Below are 11,291 nucleotides of genomic sequence, written 5' to 3' on the forward strand. Positions count from 1 at the left end.
AGCTTTGCATTTGCTTTCATTATGATGACAGTAGGTCAAATGCATCTGTTAGTCTGTTTCAGTTATCTTAAAGTCTATAAATTGCTGCACTAAATATAGTATATTTTGAATATTTTTAGTACAGTCAAGATTCTTGTTACAGTGTTGGCTTATTTACTCATTGGAGAATAGTTAGTGAAACTGACAATGTAGTTTTCTATAGAATGAACAGTTTTACATGCAGTTTTATATTTCACTTTCCAGTCATTATTATACAGGATTTTAGTGGGAAAACCTCTTGTTAAGTTTCCTTAAGAAACATTAAGAAGGAGATGGGAGGATAACATTAAAATTTATCTGAAGAACGCAGTAGGAGAAATTGCCACAGATATGGATATGCATACTAGAATGACTTTATATAGACAGGAAATATGAGTACTGTTTTACTTTAGGCTTTCCAAATATACTAACAATAATTTGTAAGAGAAGACAATAGAGAACAACAGATAATTTTGACTAGACTCTAAAAATGAATAGCATTTCAATTTGCAGCACTGAGACTGAAATCATTCAGTTTGCGCTGATGTACTGATACAGTTCCCATGATAATAAACATACTTATGAGCCTTTCACAGCTTTCCAAATAATACCTTATGTACCCAGGGGAAGACAAGTATTCTTTCCTTATTTTCAGACTTAAAAAGCAAAGGGTTGTTTTGAATTCCATCAAAAAATATATATCGTTGTTTTTAAAATCTATTACTGGGTTATTGTTTTAAGATGCAGTAGGTAGCATTCACACTGTATCATGCTCTCAGTGCAGCATATGAAGAAGAAAAATTATTTCAGGGTCACAAGCCATGAGCTGTAATAAATTTGCCCAGAATAGAGAACTTTGCCATGAAGAGATGAAGGGAATAAACGTGAGAAAGAAGGAACTGACTTAATGTACAATGTGTTTGCTTATCATAACTATGCAATTAAAACATGAAGTCACATTCTGTATGCAGACATGTCTGTTGGTGGGGAGGCAGTCTTAGATTCAGATTTGAGTAAATCCAGTATACAAGTTAATGGAATTTTATTCAAATTTACCCCTGAAAGGAAATAACTTTACATTCTTGACAACTCAAAGTACCCTACCAGTAATGGGAATACAGAAACAAGACTGAGCTAACCATACTGCTGTCAGAAGGAATTTATGCAAAAAGGCAAGAATTTTAATAATTTCCTATGGAGAAAAGGGGCAGTAAGAAAACAGTGACATTTCACCCAGGCTATTGTATGGAAGAGGATTTCACTTTAACTTGAGGATATGACAGTGAGAGTGAGGCTAGGAAGAAGGTTGGGAGAGTAGAAGAAACTGGAAGGGGGAAGAATTAGGAGGGAAACCAAGAAAAAGTAATATTGGAGGGAAGAATAATGACAGGAAAAAGGAAAAGAGAACGAAGGACAAGTAAACTGAGATGTTAATACACCTTACTAGCATTGGATCATGTCCAATAGCAGGCTTTATTGTTAGCAGATTTTACTACTACAGTATTGGTTGGTTGCTTAGTTAGTTGTTTTATTAGTTTGTTGGTTGGTTGGTTGATCAGTCAGCCAGTCAGTCAATCATTTCTATATAGCTGCCTGATTACTTATTTTATATCATGAATACTTCATCACAAAGTTGTAGTTTAATAGCATATTTAATATCATTGCAGGAAAATTTTAGCCAACATTTTCCATGGAGGAAAGCTTGTTTTATTATCTGGAAAATACAGTGATTATATACAGCATGTAACTGTTTAGAATGTTTAAATGAACTGCCACTGAACTTGGTATCTTCTTGTGTGTTTGCATGTTAATGAAAAGTTGTAGTGTAGTAGTTTAATGTGTGAGTCAATGCTTTCTGTTGGCTGATTACTATAAGCTTGCCACCCACTCTTCCTTACAGAGGAGGTAGCTCCTGCAGTCCCAAGTCAACAAACAACAAAAGAGAATGGTGAGTTGTACTAGAAGTTTATTACATATTTTACAGAATTCTGTCTTTATCTAGAGTTTTGCTGATTAGACATATATACAGTAAGCAGTGACTATGTGAGAGGAGCATTCATGTAAACATTTATAAAACAACTTGTTTTTCTGTTTCTGTATACTGGGGTGAAAGATAACATGGAGTTTATTCAAGCTTCTGAAAAATGTTCTGTAAAGATCTTTAAAATTTAATATACTGTAATCTAATCTTTTCAGTCTTTTGTCTAGACTTGTATTTCTTTGGTGAATGAATCTTTCAGTATTAGTGGAAAGTTCAGTAAATGTAAATACATGAATTAGTAACATTAAGAGTTATACAAAAGAATTATCCAAACTCAGTGGAAATGCCAAACCAGGTGGTGTATATTCAGAGGCTAACAATGTCTGTCTGTCAGATGAAACCCTGGCAGCCATGGTGCAAGTCACATGTCCTTTGTGCACGTGCACGTGCCCCTCGCCCAGCAGCAGTGGTACCACCACCACCACCACAACTACCACAGATGCCACAGTGGTCAAGGGTCAGTCCCATACACTTTTGACATTGCCAGTCAACTAACTATCTTACCAATGCTTCTATCAGGTGACTGGGCCAGCAGCTGAAGGGTTGTGGGTCATTGATATTCTAGAAAGGTGGATTTACATCAAATTTCTGTTACTAAAGAAATTAACAGCTAGTAAGAATTGCAAGACATTACAGAAGCTTGTAAAGTTCTGGTTTGTTTTGGTTAAAGATGAACACAATGCTATGTCAGTCGACACACAGGTGTATATACAGGTGTCCCAGGAGGAATGTGCCAGACTTCGGGAGGGTGTTCCTTATGTTAAAGTACTCCGATATAACCCAAAACACCTACGTCCAAAGATGAATGGCTATGGAGATGATGATCTGAGAAAAGTGTGGTCTCTGGCGGGTCGACGCACTGTACCTGTCAGCTGACAATTCTTATCGATGTCTGTCCTTGAGTGTGATGATGATGGCTCACACTAGCCATAAGCTTATGTGCCTCCTTCACGGTATGTTGTGGCCGCGTTGTCAATGGTTGGTAGGTTAGTCGTGCAGAGTTGCTGAAATGTCTTTTGTGTTTTCACATGTTGAATATTAAGATATGCATTTTGTGCATGGATTTTGCGGTGGCAATGCACGTGCTGCTGTTGAAGAATACCAAAGGCGTTTTCGTGATCGAAGGATTCCATCTCGAAGTGTATTTACACGAATTCCACAGACATTGCATGATACTGGTTCTCTTCCGAGTGTTTCTGTGCACTCTGAAAGGGAGGATGTACAAATGATAAACACATGAGAGAACATTCTTGAGATGGTTCAGAGAAGTCCGCTTCTGTCCACTCGTAGAATGGCCTCTTGCGTTGTCATATCATGTATGCAGGTGTGGCAAACTTTACATGATGAAGAGTTGTATCCTTACCATGATCAAAGGGTACAACATCTGGAACCAGGCGACCATGCTGAGCATATGGATTTGTGCCACTGGATAAAAGCTCATCCCGAACTGTTAAGCGTCATTTTATTCAGTGATGAGGCATCTTTTACCCAGGACAGTGTAAATAATTTACGAAATGTGCATACATGGTCCCATAATAATCCACACGAGATAATGGTAACGAAATTCCAAAAGAGATTTTCTGTGAATGTATGGTGTGGTATGCTTGGGAACAGGTTGATCACACCTTTTGTGTTTCATAACAGTTTAACCTGAAACACGTATGAAGCCTTCCTGAGGAAAGAGTTACCATGTTTGTTGGAAGACATCCCATTAACGATAAGGAGCCAAATGTAATTCCAGCACGATGGGGCTCCCCCACATTACACTCAGCACGTGTGACACTACTTAGATTAATCCTTCCCTAACCTCTGGTTAGGTCGTGGTGGGCCTGTTGCATGGCCACCAAGGTTGCCAGATCTTACGCCTCTAGATTATTACCTCTGGGGCCACATGAAGACGTTAGACTACAAAACTAAGGTCGATTCACGAGAAGCACTGCGGGATTGTGTTTTTGCTGCAACAGAACACGTACGTCACCATCCATGCAACATTGCTTCTGCTACCCAATCCCTCATGATGCATGCCGAAAACTGCATTGCAGCTGGCGGAGGACACTTTGAACAATTACTATAAAGCAGGTACTGTATTTTAGTACAGTTATGTAGACGGCTTATACCAGAATGTGCAGTCAGCCATGTTACATCAGTGCTTGCCATTCATGTGTCATGTATAGTGCTTGGACACCTAAGGACAACTCTGACATGGTGTGCGAGTTTTTTTGTAGTTCAATTTAATGGCTTCATGTCACTCACAAGTTAGTTTGATGTTACATACATTATTAACATTACAGAAACCACGTATTCCTGCCAGTTTTGGTATGTATTTGGTAATCGACAAGTGTGTAACACCTGTCAAAGTTTCACACTTCTCTCGCCATTATCTCTGTAACCGTTCAACTTTGGACATAGGTGTTGGTTATATGAGCATACTTTAACATAAGGAACACCCTCCCGAAGTCTGGCACATTTCTCCTAGGACACTCTGTATATAAACACTTGCAGAATCTGGAATTACTTTACATACAAAGATTCGGTTGTTTAAAAAAGTGGAGACATTATCTGAACCTTTTAACAAATACTGTTCACAAAACTAGTTAAGAGAGAAACATTTCCAGTGTTGTTCTGTACTGTTATAATTGTCTGCAGTTCAAGGATGTTTTCAATTGTGAATGAAATTGCAGACTGTAGAATGATGCATACACTTAAAAACCCAGTGGCTTAAGTTTCATGATGTAAAACTTTCACCTAGAAATGTCTTTGTTTTAAATTCTGTATTGACCATCAATATAACTCTTACCTTCATATTACTTCACTGCTATTTATATTATAATTTGCAGTATATTAAGATCATCATCTGATATATATGATTACTTTAGAGTGTGTTCCGTATCACTCTTTGAACACTGTAACAGTGTTACTTTTGGGCAAAACAGACCTATATATGAGTCTAATATTATTTCAGTATTAGATCAGCATAAAAATATCTGAAAGAAAGAAAGGAGTTCAATCATATCTGTCATGATGCTGCTGCTGATGATGGTGCTTTTAACAAATAATGGTGCCAAAGTTGCATTTAAAATGCATGTTTCATATTGCGCATCATTACTACAGATGCATTAAAAATACAGTCATCAGAGCAAAATACAGCAATAAATGTAACATGTTTCTGCCTTTTGCCCAGAAAGGCATGTTTGGAAGAATTTTTAATGATTTTCGTTGGATTTTATTAATAGTCAACAGTTTTGATGTGAACCCACCTTTCACAATACCATGGAATAATACTTCATGCAAGGTGGTAATTCTTATTATCTAGCAGAGTGTTGGCTTAGGCATGGAGGCAGTCACAGGAATGATTAATTAAATTGGTGGTAGATAGAATGTATATACTGGGAGCAAAATTAATTTTGCTTGTATGTGTTGGCTCTACTGTACTGTACTTGGATTTAGACATTCTGTAGCTAGCAGAATAATTATTTCAAAGTGCAAGAGCACTGAAATATTGAGTTTCTAGTCTTATCGAATATTAATTTTTAAATAATATTTTTTAAAGAGTAAACAGTCTTACTAGTCACCATGTTTGTTTATCTCAGATCAGGTTTAAATGAATAAGTTCTTTGACATTGTGAATCTGATGCAATACAGGAAGTCCTACTTAAAAGTTAAAGTTACCCCTGTGCTTAATTAGTTAAGCACTATGCCATGAAGACATGGGGGAGTGGAGGCATAGCTCCACCTTTCTGGTCCTCAGCACTAGATGGAGGTGAGTGGTCAGCTTCATGCCCCCTATCACTTTACTCCCCAGGGAAAGAGCCCCCAGTAACCATTGGATAGGAGGCTGGGTTGGCCCCAGATTCACTCCGGATGCTGTGGAGAAGAGAAAATCTTGCACTGCCAGGAATTGAACCTGTGCTGTTCCAACTCTGTAGGCTCTACTTAACTAAGAAATAAACTAAAAATGAGTTTACTTCTTTTTAAGTACTAACAGGAATATTTTGAAGAAATCTGAAGAATGCAATACGAAGGGGTTCTTAAATGTTGTGATACAATGACCTTCTAAAATGATTAAAAATCAACATGAACTTCTTCCCCATCTCTGCCAGTCAGTGAAAAGTGCACGTCTGCACATTGTTGCAGGCCTCTTGATTGTACAGTGAAAATGTGAAGCTAAATACCTGCACAACCTCTCTGCGGCCCTATACAGTCATGAAAATACTTATGCAATGTTTTGCTCTCTGCGGTTTCTGAAAGCAGCTTTATCAAATCTCACCGACTTTCCAAAACTTTGTATGGATTCAACTGTATTTTAATCTTCTTCATAAATCAGAGCAAGTTGCAATCCCTTGGGGGTCACAACCTGTGGCTTGAGAAACCATGCAGTAAGATATACAGGGGTGGACAAAATAATGGAAACAAAAAGACATTGAGGAATAGAATTTGTGTTGTCTATGTTGAAAGAACTTCAGCTGGCAAGACTGAATGTTCTTCCATTTGTTTACACTCTGTAGTTCTCGTATTAGTGCATTAGTGATTGTGTTGACAGTTCATGTGAAAGAATCGAAAAATGGGAGACTTGTCCAATTTTGAAAGAGGACAAATCATTGGTGTGCATTTAGCTGGAGAGTCTGTGACAAAAACTGCCACATTGTTAGGTATATCAAGAGAAACAGTTTCTAAGGTTATGTTGGCATACATGAATCATGGGAAGACAACGTTAGCGAAGAGGAACAGTGAATGAAAATCAGCAGTGACAGAAAGAGGTCACATACATTTAGAAGGATTGTTTCAAACACAACAGAACTACTGCAGCACAGGTGATAACAGAACTGAATATTCATCTTGACCCTGTTTCCACAAAATCCGCCTGACGTGAGCCTCACAAATTCAACGTTCACAGTAGGGCTGCAATTGTTGAACCTCTGATTAGTGAAAGTAATGCTCAGCTGCGTGAAGATGGTATCATGACCATCAAACCTGAACATCAGACAGCTGGAAACGCAAGTGTGATATGGTCAGAGGAGTCATCCTTCACGCTGTTCCCTATATCAGGAAGATTTTATGTTTGGAGAACACCCAAGGAAGCCTACAATCCAGAATGCCAGCTTCCAACAGGTTCTGTGATGGTTTGGACATCATCATCATTATGGTATTCTTTTGGTCACATTATTACCCTTCAAGGCTGAATTAGAGTACATGGACAGATTGGGTAATCAGGTGCATCTCATGATTCAGACGTTATTTCCAAACAAGGATGCAGTCTTCCATTGCCCATATTCACACAACTGGAACTGTTCAGTCATGTTTTGAAGAGCATGGAGGTGAACTTAAACATTTCCTTGGCCAGCACAATCACCAGAATTAAACATCACCGAACCACTCTAAGTCAGTCTTGGAGACTCAAGTGAGGAACAGATTCCCACCTCCAGCATATATCTCTAAAGCAACTTGAAGATGCTCTTCAAGAAGAATGGCATAACATTCTACTAGAGACTGTTCAAAACTTGTATGAGTGCATTCCGAGAAGGATTGCTGCTGTATTGAAGACAAAAGTTGGTCCAACATCGTATTAATAAAGAAAAGTATACAGTATCTGTATGTTGTTTCCATTATTTTGTGCAACTCCCGTATATTCTGTCATATATGCACAATTTTCTTTTGCTGATATTGATCACACTTTTGTGGTGATGGATGTATTATCAAATTTATGGGGGTCCTTACTATCTCCACCTTCGTCGTAATTACATGTCCACTATTTGGGTGTCAAATAATGGCCAGAGGAAGTGAAATTAAAGAGGCATGGGAAACCAGTTACTCACCTTCAAAGAAAGTCATCTGTTTATCTGATGTCCCTTCTTGTCTGAACTTTTCCTTCAGTTTTTAGGAGAACTAAAAATCCCATATTACATATTAATATTATTGCCCAATTAATCAAGTCTAAAAAGTATAAATATGATTGCATAGAGGGGAAGGAGCACTTACTAGAATAAAGGCTGAGAAATATGGATGGTGGGTGATATTTAGGTAATAAGTTAATGATGGGTGTGATGTGTGTATAGCAGAACATTATGCACTGTATAAATAAATACATACAACATTGGACTTCTGTGTACATTACATAATATATGTGCAGCATTTTCTGTATCCTAATACATATACAACATTATACAAGGTGGTATCAGAAAGTTCCCAGAATGTTATTGTTGTAACTGCCTCAGTGAAAGAAGATGGGGGGGAGGCCAACGTCACACTTCAGAAAGCCTATTGCATCAGTCTGCCATGTGACACCACACTGTGAACACACACTGTTTTTACATGAGTGCTTTTTTCGACTTCTTGTTTTGTCTGCAATGAATGGCAAAATTGAGCAACATGTCTGCATTAAGTTTTGCGTGAAGCTTGGTGAATCTACTACCAAAATGCTTTGTGAGGCTTTTGGAGAACATACTTTAAGCCGGACAGCGGGTTTTGAATGGCATTCACTTTTAAAGCCGATTCAGGGTCGGTTGAAGATGATGCACATTCAGGACCAAGCACCAGCAAAACCACAGAAAATGCCAAAAAAATTGAGAACTCTTCCACGAAGACTGTTGTTAAACAGACACCATTGGGATCAGTTATGGAATTTGCCAGGAGATCTTAACAGAAAATTTGAAGATGCACTGCATTGCTCCTTCATGACAATGTGCCCGCCAACATGTCCCTGAAAACCACAGGGGTTGTGACTAACAACATGGTTATCATTCCCCATCCTCCTTACTCGCTGCTCTTAGTCCACTGTGATTTCACTTTGTTTCCCAAATTGAAAGTGAAACTGAAGGGACGACATTTTGAAAAAGTGTATGACATCCAAAGGGAATCTCAAGCGGCACTCAACAGCATTAAGGAAAATGACTTCCACAGTGCTTTTGAAGCGTGGTCAAACTATGGGATCTCTGTATATGTTCCCAAGGAGACTATTTTATAAGAGATGGCAGCCAAAATTGAGTAAGTTAGGTCATCATTTCTTTTCAACCTAGTCTGGGAACTTTCCGATGCACCTTGTAGGATATATTGTACATACACAACTTACATATATCCTGTGCAGTTCACAATAATATAACATTTACATATTGTTACGCGTTTTGTGCGTCACGCAACAAATGAACATGCGTGGGTCTCGGATTCAGCGAATCTTTATTGGACGCTTCGCTTATACACTTACGAGTGCAATTATTATTCACTGCTTCACTGTTATAATTACTTCTTGTACCACTAATCTTGGATGCTATATTTCGAATGTCTTCTTTGCCGGTTATTCCCCGACTTACTTCTTCGGCAACTAATTCCAGACTAACTTCTTTGGCGACTATTTCCGGACTGTGTTCTGTATCTCTCGGCATCTATCGCGAGACTGGTTGGTTCCAGACTAACTGCTTCTTGTCGAAGCTGGGCTATTTATACATCGGAGGTTGCTATACAATGCCTTCTGTTGTCTGTCACCGGGGAAACGCTGCTTTGTTGATTCCGCGATTCCTACGCAACGACCCATTGTTATTGCGTTGTCTCTGTTAGAACGCTTCGTGTATTCATCGTAACCGTGGAGATTTGATGTTCTCGATACAACGGCTCACTGTTGGGATTACAGTATCGCTATTGTTTCTTCCTATGCAACGGTCTGTTCCAGCGTTTCCATAGAAGTGACTCTTCTTGTTACTTCCTATGCAACGGTCTGTTCCAGCGTTTCCATAGAAGTGACTCTTCTGGATTCCAAACACGTTACAATATATACAAATATATATATTATATATGATGGTTTTATATATGGGCAAGGGTACTTCATTGGAACAGACATATTTCCCAAATGAATTCTTTGTAAATTTTCAGTCCCCATTGGTCTTAATGTTAACTTATTTCAGATAAAAGTCATTTTATTGATTTTGTATTGCCCTCTTATACCAAACATTAGTGGCAGAAATAGGTGATGAAATTTGTAATGTAGTTGTGTAAATGTAATTTTAGTCCATATTGATTATGTGCTGTACATGAAGAGCATTATCATGATTTATAAATTTTCTCAAAAACAACTCAATTTACTAAACTTTTTTTTTTCAATTCGCTTATTGGGGGGTGGAGTCAAACTGGGTCCACTGAGCATGGCGGCTCTGATTGGCCTGTTGTAGCCTGCCCTGAGTGATTATGATGATGGAGAATCTGGTGGAATGAAGATTGTCAGGGGAAACCGAAGTACTCGGAGAAAACCCGCCCCAGCGCCACTTTGTCCACCACAAATGCCACTTGACCAGACCCCGAGATCGAATCCGGGCCGCCTCGGTGGCAAGCCAGCGACTAACTGCTTGAGCTATGACACGGCCTTACTAAATGTTGGTATGTGATGTTAAGTATAGGTCTAATTAACATATACATCTTTTATTTCAAACGTTTATTAACCTTTGTTGTCTCAGAGTACCGACTGTGTGTGCTTCAGGCTTACATGCGCGCATGCAGATGTGTGTGCATTGGGGGGGGGGGCATCCTGACTAGTATGCACCCAATCTAGAAAGTTAGCTCAAATCGTTTGTTCGAAACTTGTATTCGGGAGGTTTATTTGTTTGGATCTCAGCAGGATATTGACTGTCTGGCTGAAGTTGTTAGTTTCCCTCAGTTCCACAAGGGAAATGCCAGGATAGTACTTCAAATTCGACCAAAGTTGTTCTTTCTTCTTTTTTTCCATTAAGTACTCACTAATCCTACCAGGCAACAGAATTTTAATGACTAGACATATAATTTAGATTTGGAATTTGATTTGTTGAACACTTATAACCTGTAATTACAGGTAACTATAACCATTTCATGGATCTACACACTACATGACACACTGAGTCTTCTCAGTTTATGATTCTGTATTTCAGCATCCTGTTGCAATTGTTCACATTAGCGTCCATTTGTCTATAATCCATCTAAATTGCAACACTTTTTATTTTACACTTCAGTACACTCTAACACTACATGTTTCGGCCTGAAACGGCCATCTTCAGGCGTTTTTTGCAGATATTCAATTACGATTGTGTCAAAACTGTTACACTGTTTCACTGTTCCAATTCATTTTAAAAAAACATACTCTGTAGTCTTCTTTTTAATTAAATATAATATTCTTTTATAATTTGTTACTTATTGTTTTGCTTCACTCAGGGTGTTGTCATTTCCATAAAATATAAGATGTTTTCCTTGGCAGCTTGTTCCTCATGTTAGTTATTTT

At 38.3% G+C, this 11,291-nt stretch overlaps 1 protein-coding gene across 7 annotated transcripts in view; it reads left to right on the plus strand.

Annotated features, from left to right (window-relative positions):
• Positions 1-11,291, plus strand: part of LOC111865773 (semaphorin-1A) — a 566,056-nt gene that overhangs the window by 520,724 nt on the left and 34,041 nt on the right. For 3 of the 7 annotated variants that reach the window (XR_002843034.2, XM_023854041.2, XM_023854042.2), the window contains 2 exons: positions 1,919-1,966; positions 2,394-2,516. The exons of 2 other annotated variants lie outside the window; for them this stretch is intronic. Coding sequence is in view for 4 of the 5 variants with exons in the window: in XM_023854041.2 (XP_023709809.1) it covers positions 1,919-1,966; positions 2,394-2,516 (171 nt within the window). In the remaining variant the exon portion in view is untranslated. The remainder of the gene's footprint in view (positions 1-1,918; positions 1,967-2,393; positions 2,517-11,291) is intronic. 2 more of the 7 variants (XM_023854043.2, XM_023854045.2) reach the window with 1 other exon arrangement.

Source organism: Cryptotermes secundus, unplaced genomic scaffold, assembly GCF_002891405.2.
Source record: "Cryptotermes secundus unplaced genomic scaffold, Csec_1.0 scaffold612, whole genome shotgun sequence".
NCBI lineage: Eukaryota > Metazoa > Arthropoda > Insecta > Blattodea > Kalotermitidae > Cryptotermes > Cryptotermes secundus.